The sequence below is a fragment of the Malus domestica genome, chromosome 10 (genome assembly GCF_042453785.1).
Source record: "Malus domestica chromosome 10, GDT2T_hap1".
NCBI classification, from domain to species: Eukaryota; Viridiplantae; Streptophyta; class Magnoliopsida; order Rosales; family Rosaceae; genus Malus; species Malus domestica.
This window is the reverse complement of record NC_091670.1, coordinates 37,591,233-37,613,228: the sequence shown is the minus strand read 5'-3', so window position 1 is coordinate 37,613,228 and position 21,996 is coordinate 37,591,233. Positions and strand designations below refer to the sequence as shown.

At 40.7% G+C, this 21,996-nt stretch overlaps 4 protein-coding genes across 8 annotated transcripts; 3 read left to right on the top strand and 1 right to left on the bottom strand.

The window, feature by feature from the left end:
• Window positions 1-1,169: 1,169 nt before the first annotated feature.
• Window positions 1,170-4,025, bottom strand: LOC103412385 (high mobility group B protein 14). Of its 2 annotated transcripts, none has more exons than XM_008350954.4 (6): window positions 3,662-4,025; window positions 2,875-3,069; window positions 2,462-2,519; window positions 2,312-2,356; window positions 1,576-1,656; window positions 1,170-1,465 (listed from the first exon to the last, which is right to left on the bottom strand). In XM_008350954.4, the coding sequence occupies exons 1-6, from the start codon at window positions 3,895-3,897 to the stop codon at window positions 1,409-1,411; spliced, it is 672 nt and encodes a 223-aa protein (XP_008349176.1). In that variant the 5' UTR covers window positions 3,898-4,025; the 3' UTR covers window positions 1,170-1,408. The 2 variants fall into 2 exon arrangements, with proteins under 2 accessions (XP_008349176.1, XP_008349177.1); XM_008350955.4 differs by having other exon boundaries at window positions 2,875-3,057; window positions 3,662-3,949.
• A 716-nt stretch (window positions 4,026-4,741) lies between these two features.
• On the top strand, window positions 4,742-7,656 carry LOC103412384 (3-oxoacyl-[acyl-carrier-protein] synthase I, chloroplastic-like). Its single transcript, XM_008350953.4, has 7 exons — window positions 4,742-5,342; window positions 5,798-6,229; window positions 6,425-6,598; window positions 6,685-6,798; window positions 6,889-6,990; window positions 7,112-7,178; window positions 7,277-7,656. The coding sequence occupies exons 1-7, from the start codon at window positions 4,881-4,883 to the stop codon at window positions 7,342-7,344; spliced, it is 1,419 nt and encodes a 472-aa protein (XP_008349175.3). The 5' UTR covers window positions 4,742-4,880; the 3' UTR covers window positions 7,345-7,656.
• Window positions 7,657-8,706: 1,050 nt separating this feature from the next.
• On the top strand, window positions 8,707-19,928 carry LOC103412403 (DNA replication licensing factor MCM3-like). 3 transcript variants are annotated; one of them, XR_011572022.1, is made up of 19 exons: window positions 8,707-8,900; window positions 8,989-9,086; window positions 9,208-9,416; window positions 9,696-9,826; window positions 9,907-10,145; window positions 10,245-10,481; window positions 10,637-10,791; window positions 10,878-11,086; window positions 16,614-16,776; window positions 16,857-17,059; window positions 17,283-17,342; window positions 17,428-17,517; window positions 17,681-17,829; window positions 17,941-18,000; window positions 18,172-18,240; window positions 18,355-18,496; window positions 18,656-18,752; window positions 18,879-18,926; window positions 19,826-19,928. XR_011572022.1 is itself a non-coding variant. In XM_029110255.2 (18 exons), exons 1-17 carry the CDS (start codon window positions 8,835-8,837, stop codon window positions 18,713-18,715), a joined length of 2,340 nt encoding a protein of 779 aa, XP_028966088.2. In that variant the 5' UTR covers window positions 8,707-8,834; the 3' UTR covers window positions 18,716-18,752; window positions 18,879-19,043. The 3 variants fall into 3 exon arrangements, 2 of the variants coding, with proteins under 2 accessions (XP_028966088.2, XP_028966087.2); XM_029110255.2 differs by lacking the exon at window positions 19,826-19,928 and having other exon boundaries at window positions 18,879-19,043; XM_029110254.2 differs by lacking the exon at window positions 19,826-19,928 and having other exon boundaries at window positions 18,656-19,277.
• On the top strand, window positions 18,767-21,878 carry LOC103446200 (uncharacterized protein At2g34460, chloroplastic). Of its 2 annotated transcripts, XM_008385273.4 has the most exons (6): window positions 18,767-18,926; window positions 19,826-20,185; window positions 20,254-20,466; window positions 20,584-20,703; window positions 21,233-21,505; window positions 21,617-21,878. In XM_008385273.4, the coding sequence occupies exons 2-6, from the start codon at window positions 19,835-19,837 to the stop codon at window positions 21,779-21,781; spliced, it is 1,122 nt and encodes a 373-aa protein (XP_008383495.3). In that variant the 5' UTR covers window positions 18,767-18,926; window positions 19,826-19,834; the 3' UTR covers window positions 21,782-21,878. The 2 variants fall into 2 exon arrangements, with proteins under 2 accessions (XP_008383495.3, XP_017190813.3); XM_017335324.3 differs by lacking the exon at window positions 18,767-18,926 and having other exon boundaries at window positions 19,921-20,157.
• Window positions 21,879-21,996: the final 118 nt, after the last annotated feature.

Genomic DNA, 21,996 nt, shown 5'->3' with positions numbered 1-21,996 from the left:
TTATCTCTCTCCCTCCAACTTCTAACCCTGAAAACCTACGGCTGGAGTAGAGATGCAGGCCTCAGTCCGCCTACAAACCTCACCGTCCTCTCTCTCCCGTTTGAGACCTACCCACAACCCTCTTCTGGGTAACTCTCTGCCTTCAAGGCCATGTTTGGCTATGAAAAAAAGAGCCACTTTAAGCACAAAAGCACTCCTATCAGCTACCAAGGAATCAGTCCTCAGGGACTTTCATGAACGCAGAGCTCTCAAGGTAAAACGAAAAATATACTGAGCACGAATACCAATCGGATTCTCTTTTTGTATTCTGTTGAATTCCTTTGCAGATATTGAATCTAACAAAGGAGACCAAGAGGATTCTTCCATCTGTGACCTTATCAGTCACAGTACCTCCTACACTAAGCCTCCCAGATCAGGTCAGAAGAAGCAAGTGAACATAGATGCATGTTTTATTTCAACAAACAAATTTGATGACGATATTTCATATTTTAGGCAACACCAACATTAGCAGCAGCATATTCGATATCCCAAGCAGTCAAGATTCCGGTCATGTGTTCATCTGGACTGAGTGCAGTCACAGCTCCAATGGCAATAGCAGCAGGAGCTGCTGGTGTGGTATGTATAAACCATGAACCTGCTTTAATAACATGCGCATTTCATTAAAGCTTTTGTTTATTGAAAATACCCCCTGAAACTCAACGCGAATCTCACTTAACCCTCCAACAAACTGAATTTGAAATACTTTGCCCCTGATAAGCGCAGTTCCGATTCATTAGGAGCATCATCTGGTAGGCTCCCGAGAGCTGAAGAAAAAGCTTTGAAATCGTAATCCAGTAACTATATGTTGTGGGATTTGTCAACTGGGAAACCAATAACGAAATGGTTATCAAACAGCTCATAAGAGAAGCGGTTTTCTTCTAGATTTCTGGATTTTGATTCCTTGGCCACATAAACTGAACTTCACAGAACAAGAACAATTTGGACCCGAGCATCGGGTGCAAGAACATTTTACATTCAACCAGATTTCCCTCAACACATCTTATTCAGTGCAAGAATTGAAGAAGTTTCTTGCCGACTACAAAACCAAATCAAAAGAAAGGGAGGAAAAGAAGATATATTCTTGAATCTGGGCAAGACAATTGACCGAAAAATGTTATGAATCAAGAACATGAGTCGAAAATGAGTTATTCGATACAAATTCCTGGGGACAGTTAATAAGGTTTAGACTTGTCATCTTCCATTAAATAAAGTACAAACCCAACTGTTAAAATCTGAATTCTCGCTACTAAAATCGAATTGTGAACAGATATAGACAAGAATGATACAGGCATGGGCGGTTTTACAAAGACACACGACCAGGACCTATGAATTGTATACAACTACATCCACCATACGAAAACATGATTTCTTAGTCAGACCAATCTTCCTCTTCATCATCCTCGGTTTCTTCATCCTCCCCACTATCCTGCAAATGTTAGAAATCTACTTAGTAAATTGCAATTGATCACCACTCGGCATCGCTTGCAAGATAAGGTTCGGCTTATTAACCACAAAGATCATGTAAAGCAAGTTTACCTTTCTTTGTGCATATTCTGCCATGGCCTTCTCAAACTCAGCTCGTTTCTCCGTGGCTATATCATAATATTGAACCTTTTCCTAATATAAGAAAAAAATGAAAGGAAATAGAACAAAGAAACAAATTCTATGAGCTATTTTTGGCCAAATCACCATTGTTAGGAACACTTGTAAACAGTCAAAAAAGTTAAAATATTGCTTGATGCTTCATGCCACTGGATGAGCAACAAGTAAGATAGTCCAAATGGTGAGAACCACAGACAGTTATTAAGAAAGAACCATTTGCATGATTCAGCCAGTATTACATAAGCTGGCAGGAATTCAAGCGAAATGAGATCCACTGTTATAAATAGCTTAAGTGAAAAAAGACAACTATAAGCACATCAAACAAGTCTACACTGGTGAACGGGTCATATATTTTAGGGAACTTTAACGAAAAGCTTTCGGTACTGTTCATTTTAACGAAAAACCACATTTCTACACTAAAAAGTCAATCTTGGTACTATTCACTTTACCCTTTATGTTGTCCTTATCGTTAAAACTCAGAGTTGTCAAGCCTTTTTCATTAGTTTTCCTTATATTTTAACCAAAACTAGTCAGAACATAAAGTTAAATAGAACCCACAGTTGAAAAAAGTCATATTTCATTGGGTCTTCAATACAGAACTTTAGAGAAAGTGAAGCAAAAATCTAACGAAAACATAAGAAGTCAACTAAAGTATACAGAGACCACAAACCTCATATGCCATTGTATTCCACTTCTCTCCACCCGCCTTTCCAATCTGAATATGAAAGTGGTGTATGTTCATATACAATAGAACTGATGGGATGAGTAACAAATGAAAAACATGCAAGCAGTTAAACGAATTACCGCATCATAAACTTACTTCACGCATTTGCTTGACACCTGGATTTTGCTCTTGAAAATCCTTACGATAATCCTCCCTTAAACACACGAAAATCCAGTTTAGGACAGTAAAACCTCAATCACCCAATGGCCTTAAATTTGGAAATTGCCCCCTCTAATAACGAAAGATAAAGAAGCAGAAGATTCTCTCAACTAGCCATGATATGAATACTAAAAGCCAGAACCATAAGCACAACGAATGATGATGAACTCGACTTCAGCCAAGCAAAAAGATGATGTGTTCTTATAGGACTAAGACAATCAAACAACAAAATCATCGAGCCTGTTGGAAATTTAATCAATTACAGCACATATATGCAATTAAATTTAGAAAGTGAAACCTGTCTACTAACATAAATGAAAAGCTAAACAGGAATGGAAGGAGAAACATACAAGAAATAGAAGAAAGCAGTTGGCGGTTTCTTCGGTATCTTGGAATCAAGTCTTGCACTTTTCTTCTTCTGCTTGGTTTTAGTCTTCTTTACTGAAACGATTCTCTTTCCCTCCGAGTTTATGCTGCTTAACCTTGCTGACCTCCTTTTCCCCTCACTTTGTTGGACCTTCAACACCATTTCCCTAAAAGAATTTCTAGAATTTCTTTCGATTACCATCAGTTTATTAAAGCGGGCAAAAGATAAAAGAACAAAACAACACATTCAGCCGGCACGTTGTCACTCACACAAGAACTAAACCATTACTATGAACTCAAAGCAACATAAATCCATAACCACATAATATTTCACATATTTCTTCCCCCTCCTAGACATTTGTTTCCACTTTCCTTTTCTATCAACCCAATTCATCAGCAACCCGGCAGAGAGTAAGCGTACAGTAAGCATTGCTTTCGATTCGAAAGGGTACAACTCTACAGAACATCCTAGTCTAAAAGAAACAAGACTATCAGTTTCCAATATCTCAAATTTAAGCTAATGAAAAACCCCACCACCCAACTGAGCTTAACCTAACTTCTTGGGCAAGAACAAGTGTGTTCTCCACATTATCTAACACATAACAACACAACCCATCAAACAAAATAACAGAAATTACGATTCTTTGCTTTCTTTTCCAAATTTTTTTATTATCATTTCTTGGGTATTCTTCAAAAAAAAACCCAGCAAAAATTCAGACAGCATTGAACATGTGGTGAGGAAAAAAAGGTGGAGAAGGTAGGGGAAATTACCCAGTTGGCGGAGGAAGAAAACGAGAGAGACTGCTGAGAGTTGTTAGTTTTCTTTGCCGTGTTTCTTCGCTTCGGGCCTTACGGCGTCGGTGGGGTGAGTGGGAGGTGGGCACAGTGACGATTGATGATAAGACAGTGGCGTGCACTCTGCGATGACGCCGCCGTTTTGGCGAGTACTGTGGGTGATGCGACGGAGTTGGGCTGTGCGGTTGCTTGATCAAGCCCAAGGTGACCATGCCGAGCCCAGTTTCCACCTTAAATATATTTATCAGTTTTGTTTAATGTTTTGCAACAACACCAGTATGGGAGTTAGGGACATGAAAAATGTGACCGGTAAACGAAATTGTATGCCACATATCATTATATAATTTGAAAGATAAAAATCTTTCTTTTAATTAACATGTGACGTGCTGTCTTGCGTTCCGGGTTAGATTGAATACCTCTCAGAATTAGGAGACAACCATTGGGCGGTGTAATTTTCAGGGAGACCCATTTTCCATGATAAATGGGATGTGAAGAAAATTGTGACAAAAAATTTGAAAAAATAGAGAAAGGAAACTGTGACGCCACGGCAATTAGCAAATGGAATATTAATTAGTAATTGTTTATTCACTAGCAAGAAAATGTAGTAGTTTTGTTCTTTTGTCTTTGATTTTATAGGTAAAACCATAATTTAATTTGTTTTAGAAAAAAAAAATTGGTTGGCCCAACGAACAAAACAAGCCAATTACTTCTTAACCATATGTAAAAAGATGTAATATTAAAAGAAATAATCAAGTTTAGGAATAGGATTGGCTTAATTTTAACAGAATATCCTTATTATGAAAAACAAAACAAAAAGAATAATCCATTAAAAAAAATTCTAAAATAATCGCATAAAGTACCAAATTTGCTTAGTCTTTTATTCAAGAACTCTGTATGTTTTCGCCTTCATTTCAATTGGGTCCGTCACAATTAAAAGACTAAGCAAATTTGGTACTTTATGTGATTAAAAACAAGACTAAGCAAACAGAGTTGTTGAATAAAGTACCAAATCTGCCTCCTTAAAAATTTATCCTCCAAATTGGGTCCCGTCACAATTAAAAACAAGTGATTAAAAACAAGTGGTATCCTCCAAATAAATACCATATTCTTCCGCCCTTCTCACTCACATCGTTGGCGTCGCCCCCCACTCTCTCTCTCTCTCTCTCTCGTATCACTCACTTTCTCTCTCATCGCCATGCAGTCCCTCCAATCCTCCACTCTCCGGCCTGCTCCACTAGACCCGATTCGGAAACGGACCCCCCATTTCCCTAGTGTCACTACCAAAACCGCCACATCCTCCGGGCGAATCTCATTCATCTCCGCCTCTTCCGCCCCTGCCGTGTCCGCCCCTAAACGTGAGACGGACCCGAAGAAGCGAGTCGTCATTACCGGAATGGGCCTCGTCTCCGTCTTCGGCAACGACGTCAATACTTTCTACGACAAGCTCCTCGCCGGGGAGAGCGGCGTCGGGCCGCTCGACCGGTTTGATGCGTCTAAGTTTTCGACCCGGTTCGGGGGCCAGATCCGCGGTTTCTCATCGGAGGGCTACATTGATGGGAAGAACGATCGACGGCTTGACGATTGCCTTCGGTACTCCCTTGTTGCTGGGAAGAAAGCTCTCGAGGATGCTGGTCTTGGCGCCGATAACCGATCAAAGGTCATTGCTTTATTTCATTTGCATGTATTCATTTGTTTCTGTATGTTCATTAGCTTAATGGGGGGTTTTGCAATATGTGCTAATTTGCCGATTTGGTTCTTCGGAGATTGGTAGGTCATTGCTTTCTTTGATTTATTTGTTTTATTATTTAATTATGCTCATTAAAGTGATAGGTTTCCGGTAGAACGTGCTAATTTGGAGCATTTGGTTGTTTATGAGATTGATTAGCTTAATTTTGTGTGTTAAGAGTAATGGGTTCTGTTAAAAAACTATGGATCTTGGTGTAAATTCAGTGCTAATTGTACGACATGCATGGAGTTGTTGATGTGTATGGAGAATATTTGTGTGCATCTATTCGATTATCATCCAGTTGAAAAACGTTTGTTGGCTTTTTGTTTTTGTTTTTTGAACAGTGAGATGAGTCTCTAAAATGGTTGGTTTTGCTTCACTTTCAGCTTGATAAATCACGGGCTGGGGTGCTTGTTGGATCGGGAATGGGTGGTCTTACTGTCTTTTCGGACGGTGTTCATGCACTGATAGAGAAAGGTCACAGGAAAATTACCCCCTTTTTCATTCCTTATGCTATTACCAACATGGGGTCTGCGTTGCTTGCTATCGATCTGGGTTTTATGGGACCGAATTATTCCATTTCGACTGCTTGTGCTACTTCAAATTATTGTTTCTATTCTGCTGCAAATCACATTCGTCGGGGTGAAGCTGATTTGATGATTGCTGGCGGAACTGAAGCTGCCATAATTCCTGTTGGGGTGGGAGGGTTTATTGCATGCAGGGCCTTGTCTCAGAGAAATGATGATCCAAAAACGGCTTCGAGGCCATGGGACAGAGATAGAGATGGCTTTGTTATTGGCGAAGGTGCTGGAGTATTGGTAAGCCTGAATAGATTTTTATTTTGAAACAAAAAAAGATCATATAATCTAATATTAGTAGACGGACCCCTACAAAATTCTATCTCAGCTATCATGAATTCACGATGACTGAAGTGTCGAGTGTATACACTGAAGTTGACCCCTGTTTTTGTCTTAGATTTTAATCATGACATGTGAAGAGTTTTGATTTGACAGGTAATGGAGAGCTTGGAACATGCAACAAAACGAGGTGCTACAATTATTGCCGAGTACTTGGGAGGTGGTATTAACTGTGATGCTTATCATATGACTGATCCTAGAGCTGATGGGCTTGGTGTATCTACATGCATACAGAAATGCCTCGAAGATGCTGGTGTATCACCCGAGGAGGTACTCTCTCTTTTCGGTAAACTTATCTTATGTTCTTGTGATTGTTCCTCAGCATCATTTAGTGCACTACTCCCTCACTTTATCAGGTTAACTACATCAATGCGCATGCAACTTCTACCCTTGCTGGTGACCTCGCCGAGATAAATGCTATAAAGAAGGTGTTCACGAACACTAAAGATATCAAGATCAATGCAACTAAGGCAATCTCTCTTCTCCAATCCTCTGTCTCTTTATAATTCATATGATGTTTCTTTTCTGACTACGTATTTCTTGCCTTTACTTTGTTTCAGTCTATGATCGGACACTGTCTTGGTGCTTCGGGGGGTTTGGAAGCTATTGCCGTCATCAAAGCCATAACAACTGGATGGCTGCATCCTTCCATAAACCAATTTGTATGTTATTGTTTCTATGATTTTGGACGCGGTTTCTACAGCATAGTGTTAGTTTGATTTCTCTTATTTGAAACACTATAGTAAATGGTTTCCGACGTGTGGCATGTCCCTTGTGAAACAGAACCCAGAGCCTTCAGTGGAGTTTGACACTGTTCCCAATGTAAAGCAGCAGCATGAAGTGAATGTTGGTAAGAAGACCAAACCTTGAAACTCCCAGTGCTTTTTCATTTTCAACTGCTCAAACACCGTTCAAGTAGACTTACTAAGCTTTCGTATGTTTTTCCAGCCATATCGAATTCATTTGGATTTGGCGGACACAACTCTGTCGTCGCCTTCTCTCCGTTCAAGCCCTGATCATCCGACTTGTGTTCAAGTTTTGTAGTATACCAACGATGCTTAGAGAAGATCTTAATTTATTCGGAGGCAAGCTTCATCCTTTTACATTTGAGGCCATCTGTAGCTTTGTAATAATTCAGAAAGGTTGTTCTCTATTTTATGGACGCTAGTCGTCGTTCGATACCGAGTTCTGTGAGGAAACTAGTAGGAGAACCAATGTTTTGTTCTTCTTTTAAATTATGAGGTGGTTAGTATGAAATTGTTGTATTAAATGGAAAGGTTGTTTTGGTATATTCTTTGAACTCTTGAGTATGGATCACCAATTTTGCATGTTGTGACAGTTGAAGATCCTCTTATAAAGTGTGACTAATCTAGAGAGGCAGAGGAAACGCATACCTTGACGTAGCCAAGTTTCACCCTTCGCTCTCTTCTATATATCCAAATTCAAAATTTGAATCCTCTTCCCCTAACAGAATTTCTTGTTTACTAAAATCGTTTTCAGTTATTTCAAAAAACAGTTTGAAACGAGCCTTAAGTAGACGGGTCTACTTCATTATCAATTTTCTTTACCACATTTATCATGCACTTCTAAGAACTCGAGACCTATGAAAAATCTTTTTCATTCCTCGGTAATTCTAGTTAGGCTAAATAAATAAACAGTTAATTAGAATTAGATGCCTCATTTTAGATTTTTCTAAATTAAACATCTGTTACTTTTCAATTTGTGATTAAAGTGCTTTTACTTTAATTAAACTTTATATTTCAGGTATATTCTTAATTTAAGTATTTTATAAATTCTTTTAAATCCATTTCTATGTAAAAAAAATGCACTCAATAGTATTAATTAATTTATTGCTATTTTTATGGAATCTCATCCCTTCCTCAATTTAAGGATTCAATTATATCTACTGCGGTTCAAGATTAATTCGATGAAATATAGTTTTTCCAATTTCCAACTCAACATTTTATATAGATTATAAAAAAAACAAGAGTTCGTTTATAATTAAAATTGAGATGTAGATTAGACGGCCTAATTTTATGCAACTGAAAATAAATTTGAATTTTTTAACAACTACTTATAGTAGAAACGTGAACTAAGAGTTTTCACATTTTTATTTTTATTTAAAATGAGTCCTTATTCCAATAATTAATTATTAAGAGTTGACAAAATATTTTTTACAGTTAATTAGAATTAGATGCCTCATTTTAAATATTTCTAAATTAAACATCTGTTACTTTTCAACTTTTGATTAAAGTGCTATTACTTTTAATTAAACTTTATATTCCAGGTATATTATAAATAAAAAATATTTCAAAAGAAAAAGGAAACGACAGCGTCGCAGGGGATAGGATGATATTGGCGCCGAAGGAAGGAGAAAGGTCCCCCATTTTCCCGCCAACCCTAGACAGAACAAAGGGGATGCGATAGCACTGAGCAGTTGCTCACTCTCTCGAACTCTCAGTTGCCGTCGTCTCCGACCTTCTCTTCTCTTCTTGCAGAATACAAAATGGACGTCAGCGAAGAAGTTAGGGCAGTTCACCGGCGAGATCTCCTTGCTTTCTTGGAAGATGGCGTATGGCCTCCTCTCTCTCTCTCTCTCTCTCTCTCTCTCACTTTAACTCTCTCGCTTTCTCTCTCTAACTAGCTAAAGTGTTGCGCAGATATACATGGACGAAATCAAGGCCGTCCTCAACCACAACCGCCGCCGCCTCATTGTCGACATCTCCGATCTCCACTCCTACGGTGACATTGGTTCCAGGTTCATCCACTTTTCTCAGCAACCAAACACTCACTTCCCTAGCTTTGCTCAATTTCTACTATCCCCAAATTAATTTCGGAAGAATCCTAGTTTAGTTTCGACTTCGATTTTCAATTTGCAGGATCCTGAGAAATCCAAGTGATTATATGCAATCCTTCAACGACGCGGCCACTGAAATCGCCAACAGGATCGACCCGAGGTACCTGAAGCAAGGAGAACAACTTCTGGTGGGGTTTGAAGGCGCTTTTGTCTCGCGCCGTGTCACACCGAGAGATCTCCTCTCCGAGTACATTGGTTCCATGGTCTGCGTCCAAGGCATTGTCACCAAATGTACATTCTTCCTCCCCTGCCTTCTTCTGCTTTAATTTCATGCTCGATTCACGTCTCGGAAATGATCATTCTTGATTAAAATTTGAGAAAAATGTTATAAAAAAAGGAAAGATTTTATGAAATTCGAGGTTAGTTTGTTGATTTGGACTAGAAAATCTTAAACCCTAAGATTCTTCCTTTGCTTAGTTTTCAATTCAGCTAATGAACTGCATCAATGTTTGGTTTTGTTGAAAATGTTAGTCGTGGATGAGTCTAACCCGGTAACTGACTCATTTGTAGGTTCACTTGTGAGGCCAAAAGTTGTTAAGAGTGTTCACTTCTGCCCTACTACTGGAAACTTCACCTCTCGAGAATACCGAGACATTACATCCAACATGGGTTTGCCTACAGGATCAGTTTATCCTACAAGGGTAATCTCAAGTTTTTTACTTTAATTGTATCTTTTTATATTGTCAGGGAAGGGATTTTTTACGAAAATATATTGCCACAGGATGAAAATGGTAACTTGTTGGTGACTGAGTACGGACTGTGCAAATACAAAGACCATCAAACTTTATCCATGCAAGAAGTTCCTGAGAACTCTGCTCCTGGTCAGCTTCCGCGGACAGTGGATGTCATAGTTGAGGATGACCTTGTTGATTCATGCAAACCAGGAGACCGTGTTGCGATTGTAGGGATATACAAAGCTCTTCCTGGTAAAAGCAAGGGAAGCGTAAATGGAGTATTCAGGTAGCTTCAACCATGAGAACTGCATAAATTATTACCTTGTTTATCTTGTCAATAATCTGTTCTAGTTTCATACTTAGACATAATGGCCTTGTTGTGTAGGACTGTTCTCATAGCGAACAATGTTTCGCTGCTCAACAAAGAAGCAAATGCACCAATTTACAGTCCTGATGACATAAAGAACATAAAAAAGATAGCAGAAAGAAGTGATACGTTTGACCTGCTTGGGAATTCAATTGCACCCTCTATTTATGGACATTCATGGATAAAGAAAGCAGTAATATTACTAATGCTTGGTGGAATGGAAAAGAACTTAAAGAATGGTACTCACTTACGAGGGTAAGTTATGATTCAACATTTTCTGTTTGATGGATATTTTGCTGTCCTAATTGTGCTTACCTATCTGGCCCTTATTGTTCTCTAAGGCCCTGCCTAAGTGGTCCTCTAGCATAAAAAGAATCTTGACCAAACAATGTCTTTTTCTTTTCTTTTAGTGACATTAACATGATGATGGTTGGTGATCCGTCTGTTGCAAAATCTCAACTTCTAAGAGCAATTATGAACATTGCTCCCTTGGCAATATCAACTACAGGCCGGGGTTCTTCTGGTGTTGGCTTGACAGCTGCTGTTACTTCGGATCAAGAGACAGGTAATAACGTATTCCTATCTCATGCAGTTCAACTTTAGCATTATATGATGTTATTACCAGGAAGATACTAATCTGTCTGTTATCAGGGGAGAGAAGGCTAGAAGCTGGTGCGATGGTTCTTGCTGATCGTGGTGTTGTCTGTATTGATGAATTTGACAAAATGAATGATCAAGATCGTGTTGCCATACATGAAGTTATGGAGCAGCAGACTGTAACTATTGCCAAAGCTGGTATCCATGCATCCCTCAATGCACGGTGCAGTGTGGTGGCTGCTGCAAATCCCATATATGGTTCTGTAAGTGACACAGCTAATGGTCATCGACCATTTAATTACATATTCGCAGTTTGTTGTTCTTACTGTCGTGTTTTATTTATTTAAACCGAAAGCTTCCCCATAACTGTAGGATTACATCAAGGCTCATCCTTAAGTCCTTACCTTTTTTCGTTGGTAATGGATGAGTTAACAGGACATATTCAAGATGATATTCCTTGGTGTATGCTTTTCGCAGACGATATAGTGTTGATAGATGAAACTCAGGAAGGGGTAAATGCAAAGCTTAACCTTTGGAGAGAAGTGTTGGAATCTAAAGGTCTTCGCCTAAGCCGATCAAAGACAGAATATATGGAGTGCAAGTTCAGTGCAAATGGAGGCCAAAACAAGTTAGGGGTGAGGATCGGAGATCAAGAAATACCAAAGAGCGACCGTTTTCGTTACCTAGGATCTATCTTGCAAAAGAACGGAGAATTAGATGGAGATCTCAACCATAGAATACAAGCTGGATGGATGAAGTGGAAGAGTGCATCCGGCGTGTTGTGTGACCGCCGTATGCCACTGAAGCTCAAGGGAAAATTTTATAGGACGGCAATAAGGCCAGCAATGTTGTATGGCACAGAATGTTGGGCGGTGAAGCATCAACACGTACACAAAATGGGTGTAGCGGAGATGAGGATGCTTCGTTGGATGTGTGGGCACACGAGAAAAGATAAGATTAGGAATGAGGATATCCGGGGTAAAGTAGGAGTAGCCGAAATTGAAGGAAAGATGAGAGAAAATCAGTTACGGTGGTTTGGACATGTGCAAAGAAGGCCTACTGACGCTCCGATTAGAAGATGCGACTATGGGACAGAGGTTCAGGGCCGAAGGGGTAGAGGAAGACCTAGGAAAACTTTGGAAGAGACCCTAAGAAAAGACTTAGAGTACTTGGATCTAACGGAGGACATGACACAGGACAGAACACAATGGCGTTCTAAGATTCATATAGCCGATCCCACTCAGTGACTTGGATTTTCCAAGTCTCCAACCGAGAAGTTTTCCTCACTCGGGAAATTAAGGGAACACTACCTCAACCTACATGCTCCACTCACAAAGCTTCAATATACAAGCTTCAACAAAAGAAAATTCAAAGAACTTAGCGAAGAAGGCTTTGGTGTATTTAACACAATACGTTGAAATGAAGCAAAGCTTATTTATTGATATCCCCGATAAGTTACAAATATGTACATATACTTGAGTCAAAATAAACAAACAAGAGGGAGCCTTCACAAATGTTGCTTAGGAGAAGTCTCAGCAGTCGGTAGAGCCCCAGAAAGAGAAGGCACCGGAGGGGGATCATTCGGAGCCTCAGTACTGGACAGAACCCTAGAAGGAGGAGGCATCGGAGGTTGATCATTTGGAGCTTCATTACGCGGTACAGCCCCAGAAGACGAAGGCAATAAATGCCTTTGGAACAAACCCACAAATCTCTGATGATCAAGTAAAACCTGACCATCAGATTCCTTCATCTGGTCAAGCTTCCTCTTCATGTTTGTAGCATAGTCATGTGCGAGCCGGTGCAACTGTTTATTCTCATGCTTGAGCCCTCTAATCTCCTGTTTGAGACTCATCACTTCAGCCGCCAATGATTCAACTTGGCGGGTTCGAGCAAATAGGCGTTGTGCCATATTAGACACAGAACCTGCACACTGAACACTAAGAGCCAGAGAATCCTTAACAGCCAACTCATCAGACCGTTTGGAAAGTAGTCTGTTATCTTTGGGAGTGATAAGGTTCCTGGCCACTACCGCAGCGGTCATATCATTCTTCATCACGGAATCCCCAACGGTAAGAGGACCAGTAGGGGAGACGAAGGATGGGCGCCATATGTTGTCTGGAGAAGGCGGGGCTGCCTCTTCAACAAGGTTCAAGTCAAAACGACGGTCGGAGGGGCCAGACATTTTCAAAGGTGTTGAAGAGAGAAGAGGTCGGACAAATCAAGATCTTAGAAGTGCAAGAATGGAGCTTCTACTGGTGGATATTCAAGTGTGCTTTGGAACTTAATGTCAGCCCCTATAAAAATCTGCACTCGATGAAGCTTCAGAAATCGAAGAGGCGCCTGCTCAGAAATCGAAGAGGCGTTTGTTTTCTCAAAAGCTGGGCTGCTCAGAGACCACGAGGGTCGATCTCAGAAATCGAAGAGGCGTGTGCTTTTTCAAAAGCTGGGCTGCTCAAAGACCACGAAGGCCGATCTCAGAAATCGAAGAGGCTTGCTTTCTCAAAAGCTGAGCTGCTCAGAGACCACGAGGGCCGATCTCAGAAATCGAAGAGGCACCTACTTTTCCAGCCCTGTCAGCACCTGTCACACGCACACTCAGCTTTGCGGAAATTATGGGCATTCTGTCGAAGATTTCTGGCGAAGTAGAAAGCACATGAATCGTACTGTTCAATCACCCACTTCCCACACGCAACAGTAGCTCATGGGTACCACATATAACTCTGCCAAAGTTCTCTGACAAAGTTGAGACACGTGAAGCTTGCAACTCCCACTACATCGCTCTAACCAAGAAGGGTAAAAGATTAGCAAAGAAACAACACTAACAAAGTTTAGACACATAAATTTTGAAGGTCTAGCTACTATATTATTACCCACAAGGGTAAAGGAACAGTACCACTGTTGGATAATTGGAAAGTCCCGGTGTGTCAACCTCTGTGCTTCGTGGCAAGGTAGACTAGCAAACATGCCCAACCTTTACTCACATTCGAGAAAACACTCCCAACAAGATTGCTTGCTCCAAAATCGAAGAGGCACCGCCCTCCGAATCTCGAGAGCCAAACTCCCAACATGATTACTTTCTCAAAAATCGAAGAGAGGGTAAAGGAACAGTACCACGGCTGGATAATTGGAAAGTCCCTGTGTGTCAACCTCTGTGCTTCGTGGCAAGGTAGACTAGCAAACATGCCCAACCTTTACTCACATTCGAGAAAACACTCCCAACAAGATTGCTTGCTCCAAAATCGAAGAGGCACCGCCCTCCGAATCTCGAGAGCCAAACTCCTAACATGATTACTTTCTCAAAAATCGAAGAGAGGGTAAAGGAACAGTACCACTGCTGGATAATTGGAAAGTCCCTGTGTGTCAACCTCTGTGTTTCGTGGCAAGGTAGACTAGCAAACATGCCCAACCTTTACTCACATTCGAGAAAACACTCCCAACAAGATTGCTTGCTCCAAAATCGAAGAGGCACCGCCCTCCGAATCTCGAGAGCCAGACTCCCAACATGATTACTTTCTCAAAAATCGAAGACACCGCTCTCCGAATCTCGAGAGCCAGACCCCCAGTAGGATTGCTTTCTCAAAAATCGAAGAGGCATCGTTCTCCGAATCTCGAGAGCCAGATCCCCGACAGGATTGCTTGTTCGAAAACCGAAGAGGCACCACTTTCCCAACTTCAAGAGCTGGATCTCCTTGGATAAAGCTTGTCTGTAATCTTCACACGCAACATTAGCTTTCCAGATACCACAGACCACTTTTTCAAAGTGCTCTGACAGAGTTAAAACTTGTGAAGCTGGCAGCTCCCACTACCGTGCTATGACCAAGCAGGGTAAAGGAATAGCATTATTACTTGATGTTAGGGAGACTCCTATATATGTCGACCTCCATCCCCAACGGACATGCAGACCTGCAAAAATGCTCAACCCTTCCTCTTATCTGAGAGGGCACTCCCAACGAAGCCTTTCGAAATATTCAGCTTTCTTTCCCCCCGATAATACCTCTGTAAACAAGCTATACTAGAGCAAGAATATCTCATATCATCAGGGTTAAAAGCAAGAGTATCCCATATCATGCTTTTTCCCTGTCTTTTCCTTTGGCCTTGTTCTTACCTGCAAGACAAGGAGAAAGAGAGCAATCAGTCAGCACTTGGAATCAAGCTTCCAGCCAGGAACTGACTGCCTGGAACCCCTTACCTGATTACTTACCTGGCATTGCTCTCGAGTACTCATCTTCAACATCTTATGCTTCCAGGGAAGATCTCGCATCTACCTGAGGAACAGATAGGGCAAGTGAGAAGGATACAAGGAAGCATGTGGAGACAAGCGTAACAGCACACGTACCGATACATCCATTACTCTGTCAAAAGCAAAAGTATCCCATATCAGCAGGGTCGAACGTACTCTAGATTTGATGGACTTGTTTTGACCCTCAAATTCTTCAGTCGGCCTTATCTTTGGAGGAAACCAGAAAACCCTCCAGCCCAGTTCAAGAATAAGCCTGTGGAAAGTTACTTCTTCAAAAGCAAAAGTATCCCATATCATCTCTTCTCATTTTTCTTCTCTTTATCCTTCATGCTGCCTGCAAGATAGGGAGAATGTGAACAATCAGCCGGAGCTCTGATTGCTTACCTTGTCTGTCACCCCTTTCAGCAGATCCCCTAGCTCGGCGACTTGGGGGACTCCTACTACATGGTTTGTATCGCGCTTGACCAAGCCTGAAACTACAAGTAAGCTTCAAGTGACATTGATACATTACCTTGTGCATCTCCACCAGTTACAGATACCACCCCTGGATGGAGGAAGAGTACTTCCAGAGAAGATGCCACATCTACCTATGAGACAGATAAGGAAAGTCAAGACGATACCACACTCCAGTACTTAGAAGTTTCGTGGTTACGAGATCATTCTCCCACAATATTTCCTAATGTCATTTGTACTAAATCATTCACTTGTACTCACTAAAGGAGAGCTTGAACCTATGTACTTGTGTAAACCCTTCACAATTAATGAGAACTCCGCTATTCCGTGGACGTAGCCAATCTGGGTGAACCACGTACATCTTGTGATTGCTTTCCTATCTCTATCCATTTATATACTTATCCACACTAATGACCGGAGCAATCTAGCGAAGATCACAAAAAGTGACCGTTTTCGCTACCTAGGATCTATCTTGCAAGAGAACGGAGAATTAGATGGAGATCTCAACCATAGAATACAAGCTGGATGGATGAAGTGTAAGAGTGCATCCGGCGTGTTGTGTGACCGTCGTAGGCCACTGAAGCTCAAGGGAAAATTTTATAGGACGGCAATAAGGCCAGCGATGTTGTATGGCACAGAATGTTGGGCGGTGAAGCATCAACACGTACACAAAATGGGTGTAGCGGAGATGAGGATGCTTCATGGGATGTATGGGCACACGAGAAAGGATAAGATTGGGAATGAGGATATCCGAGGTAAAGTAGGAGTAGCCAAAATTGAAGGAAATATGAGAGAAAATCGGTTCCGGTGGTTTGGACATGTGCAAAGAAGGCCTACTGACGCTCCGGTTCGAAAATGTGACTACGGGACAGAGGTTTAGGGCTGAAGGGGTAGAGGAAGACCTAGGAAAACTTTGGAAGAGACCCTAAGAAAAGACTTGAGTACTTGGATCTAACGGAGGACATGACACAAAACCGAGCGCAATGGCGTTCTAGGATTCATATAGCCGACCCCACTTAGTGGGAAAAGGCTTTGTTGTTGTTGTTGTTGTAATTAATATTATTTTTTGTAACGCTGGTTTTGCATGAATCATGCAGTATGATCGCTCGTTGACACCAACAAAGAATATTGGACTTCCAGACTCTCTGCTTTCTCGTTTTGATTTACTGTTTATCGTATTGGATCAAATGGATCCTGACATTGACCGTCATGTCTCAGAGCATGTGTTGCGCATGCATCGGTATCGTTCTGCAACTGGAGGTACTAAAGCAGTAATCTTCTGTTTATGTTTTACTATCTTGGAGAAGTACAAAATAAGTTTGATTAACTTATAAGTGTAGGTGAGGCAATGCTTGATGGGAGCTCGGCATTTGGAAGAGAAGATGAAACTAATAACGACTCATCTGTATTTGTTAAGTATAACCGAATGCTACATGGGAAAAAAACCGATAGGGGTCGGAAGCGTGATACGCTCACAATCAAGTTTCTTAAAAAGTATATTCATTATGCAAAGAATAGGATTGAGCCTGATCTGACTGATGAGGTACTGGTGCTTTATTTGTTCATTTATTTACTCAATGAATATGTGCGTTTTCCCTTGGTCACGTCATTTGGGTTGCTTATCCTTCGAATCCTATTTTGCAATCTGCCATATAATCTCTTTCTTGTGGAGAGCCTTTTCAGTTAGTTTTATGAACTTGTCTTCTTAACCTCATCGTTGCATTATGAGGCTGTTTGACAGCTAATAACTGTTTTTTTTCCAACAGGCCTCTGAACAAATTGCAACAGCATATGCAGAACTAAGAAATGCCAGTTCAAATGCAAAGGTCATCATTTGTCATCATTGTATATTTAGGCATGGTCAATGCAATGACTTTCTGATTATCATCTGATATTATTTTTGCTATTCAGACTGGAGGAACACTTCCAATTACAGCCAGAACTTTAGAAACCATCATTCGTCTCTCAACTGCTCATGCAAAATTAAAGTTGAGCAGAAAGGTACCTTGTTAACTGTAATGATTAATAAAGATCTGACGGGACTAGTTCATTCTGCTCTTTCATTTATTGCGGAAATCAAAACTATGGTTGCTTCATCAGCTTAAGTGTTCTGTCAATCGCAACGTTCATCAACCTCAAAGTAATGATAAATCTGCCTTCACAGGTTTCAAAGTCTGATGTTGACGCTGCTCTTAAAGTTTTAAATTTTGCAATATATCACAAAGAGTTGACTGACATGGAGGAGCGGGAGCAAGAAAGAGAGCGAGAATTGGAGAGGAATGGCAGACCTAACCATTCCGCAGGTCAGGAAGGGTAAGCGTATTTCCAGAAATTGCCTGTATACATAAATTGATGTTATCAATGTTGTAAAAACTGTAAAGTTCTTCCTTCACTTTTCTCTTATCATAGTGTTCATTTTCGCAGAGCTGACCATTCCGCGGGTCAACATGATGGGTCTGGCAATGGTACTACTAATAATCAAGAGTAAGTTCACTTTTCAGAAATTGCCTACATGTACTAATTGATGTAATCTCCGTCGATAACTAGACCCCATAAAATCTATGAGTCCTTCACTTTTCCCTTACTTATAGTATTGGTAGTGCGGTCAAATTCAAAACATTCATTTAACTTCTTCCTGTGTTTTTCATGTGCTAGTTCAACAACTGAACCCATGGATGTTGACCCTCGCACTGAATCTGCTGCTACTAATAACTCTTCCGAAAGGTTCTGCATAGATCACCAACCCAATGTGCTCCTGTTTTCTATTTTGTTAAATTCACATCTGAGCCATTTGTTTCTAATGCCAATTCAATTTCTTTTTTCCTTCTGCACCTACAGGTTAAAAGCACTTACTGATGTTTTAAATCAAGTACGGACAGTACAGCGCTCGGAAAGCATATCCGTTGAGGCCTTAGAGAATGCTGTCAACGACGGAGCAAGTGTTCCTTACTCAAGGACAGAGATAACCTTCCTATTAGAGGTAAATTTTCGTTAAATTCACGGAAGACATACTGTACGAGCATCTACCAATCATCTGTGCTAGAATCATCGACTTTTTAGTTGCTTCCTTCATAAATTTTCGAGCTAGTATCTTTGCGCATGAAGGGTAAATAATAACAGCGAACTTGATAATCTTCAGGAACTCCGAAGGAGAAACATAGTGATGGTAGATGGTGGAACAGTGTTCATAATATCGTGAGAGTTTGTAAAGGATCGCCGGCAACTTGTAATGCAAGGTAATGTATGTTGCTATAGCTTCACAGCGGAGACGGATTTGCTTCACATCCAAGCTACTTGGCCAGCTTTAGTTCTTCAAAAAACAGGACAGTTTTATACGATTATAGCCAAGTCTTGAATTTCAGGGAGAGCAGAATTTGGCAACAGATCGGACCCGTCACGCATCGATGGAGGTGAATACTGAATTTACTTCCGGTGGTGGCCTCGTGGTTCTTCTTGTCTGTGGTTCTTAGACCTGGAATTAAGAAGCAGATTTTCATTAATGTCATGTGTGTTATTTGCGTAGTCTATTTTTAAGAACTGTGGTTAAAAGCTCACGTCGGATCGTACCACTGAAACTGAAAACATGGGCTTAGCCTCTCAGGGCCCAGGAAAAAAAACACGTCCTTAGTAACCCATTCATGCCTTACCAAACTCAAACAAAAAGAAAAACTTGGCTATCGCGTGGGAGAAGCTTGGGTAGAGATACTGATTACGTCATTTGTATGACATTTTTTATAAAAATTATGGAAAAGATTGGAAAATTTATATTGCATGTAAGCGCTGACTGCATTGGTGCAAGGAGCATAGAAAAACACTACAAATCTGGAGAAGAATTTACATGACACGGGTGTATTAGCTGACATGGTTCTCCATGCTAATGATCTTTGTAAACTTTATACATATGACGTTGTATAATAGCACAAGGCATTATATTGTACTATATAAGTTGCTCTCTAATTGTTCAACAATATAATGAACATCAATCGAAGCATCTCATCCAAATTTGAATTCCCTTTCTCGTCTCATAATTTTTTATATATTAATTTAGTGATGAAAACATGATTATTACCATTCTAGTTAGGAAAGAAAAGAAAAACCCCTCCAAAAGAAAAACCCCAACAAGATAGGAAAGGGCCGTAGAAAAACCAACAGGATCCTCTCCGGATCCTTTTGGTAAAGATCTTGGGGATTTGGAAATATATTCGTTCATTGTATATTGTGCAGTCAGTTTTTATTAAGTACTGTTTGTATTTAATTTTAAATAAAAAAATTTAAAATAATTTCTAATCACACAATGTACGATGAACAGACATAATTGATGAATTCTCGGAATCCTCACAAAGAGAATCCGGCGAGGATCCGGATTCGTAGAAAAACAATGATGTGGAAGCACCCGACCCCACAGTCCCACAACAGCAAATGGGAAGTCAAGACAGGAGAGGGACTGTGTTGGTTGGACTTGGAGGACAAGAAAGGGAGCAAGATAAAGCAAATGGCAGCTCCTCTGCCTCTCATTCTCAGAAACCCTCCTCTACGTCTCTGCACTCACCACCTACTCCCTCCTCTTTCCCACACCACCACCACCGCAACAACCACCGCCGAACCCTTCTCTCTGATTTCCTTCTCTTCCTACAACGCCAGGTCCTTCCCCATCCTGAAGTCCACCCAGGTCTCTTTCTCTCTCTCAAATGCCGTTAATATTAGTTTTTAACTATTAACATGTTAATCTCTATTTAGATGGAAGGGGGTGAAATTACCGAGGAAGTTACAGAGACAACTGAAACCAATGTGATTGGGAAGAAGAAAGTATTTGTGGCTGGTGCCACTGGAAATACAGGTAAACGGATTGTTGAGCAGCTGCTGGCCAAGGGTTTCTCAGTTAAAGCCGGAGTTCGGAACTTGGAGAAAGCGAAAGCTAGCCTTCCCTCAGACAACGCAGCTCTTCAAATTGTGAGTTTCTTCGGAATTTCAAGTGCTGGTTACTCAATTGGGTTTGTTTTGTTTTGTTTTGGGGAATGTTTAATTTGTTGGGTTTTCGATGAAACAATCTCTTGTGTTTGTTTGCAGGTGAAGGCAGATGTGACAGATGGTTCTGCTAAGTTAGCAGAAGCGATATGCGATGATTCAGATGCTGTGATTTGTGCCACTGGATTTAGCTTTGGATGGGATGTGTTTGCTCCATGGAAGGTCAATTTGATTCTTTTATCTGTGCAATTAACATCTTTGTTCATTACTTAGTGGAGCAACTTCTTGAAAAATTTGTAAAAGTCCCACATGGGAAACCTGGAAAACAAAAAATTGCATCGAGGCCTTTTGTATAGAACCCTACACCTGCAAGCTGTGAAGGTGATTAAGTTGGAGAAGGTATTGGTGTTGAATGTTGATTAATAGTCCGTTTCTCTGACATATTAACGCCACTTCTACTTCTATATTGTTGATTTTCGACTGGTGTTTGATTAAGTTCGATCTTTAGGTTGCTTCTTGTTTAAGCTTTACTCTAGCAAATGACTGATGGTTTAAAATCCTGGAGCTTAGCCTCTGGCTATCAACGGAAGGAGAAACATCCCTTATCCGGTCATTGATTAGGAAACGAAATCATACTTTTAGTGCAGGTTTTGCTGTCTAGAAAAGGATACTTTTAGTGTAGGTTGTAATGGAAGGGACATTCGTAATTCGAACATGCTTTTGTGTCTAAAAAAGGTTGATTTCAGTGCAGGTCGATAATTTTGGCACAGTGAATCTCGTTGAAGCATGCCGTAAACTTGGTGTGAACCGGTTTATTCTTGTGAGTTCCATCTTGGTCAATGGAGCAGCAATGGGGCAGATTCTCAACCCAGCTTACATATTTCTTAATGTTTTTGGACTCACCTTAATAGCAAAGCTTCAGGCAGAGAACTATATCAGGAAGTCTGGTATAAACTACACGATTATAAGGCCCGGTGGGTTGAAAAACGACCCTCCAACCGGAAACCTTGTAATGGAGCCAGAGGTAACACAATTCATGTCACACTTTGTGAAATTTTTCCCCATTTAATCGTGTTAAGCGCAAAAACCTGAGTTGCTTTAACCTAATTGTTGTTCTCTTTATCTCTCTTGATAGGACACACTTTCGGAAGGCAGCATCTCTAGAGATCTGGTAGCAGAAGTAGCTGTAGAGGCATTAGCGAATCCTGAAGCGTCCTACAAGGTTGTGGAGATAGTTTCGCGGCCTGATGCACCCAAGCGTTCGTTTGAGGATCTTTTCGGTTCCATCAAGCAACGGTGATCGTTCACTCACTGAATTTCGTATCAGATTACATTGTTGTCAAGAGCAATAGCACTATTCCAATTTTCACTAAATTATAAATAATTCTTGAAACTGACCACCATGGTTCTTGCCTTTCCTGTTCCATCAACCTCGCTTGTGACCACGTCCTCCGTTTATGATTATCGCCACCAGAGGATGTGGCGTTCACTTCGAAGAGCATAGATAAAAACTAT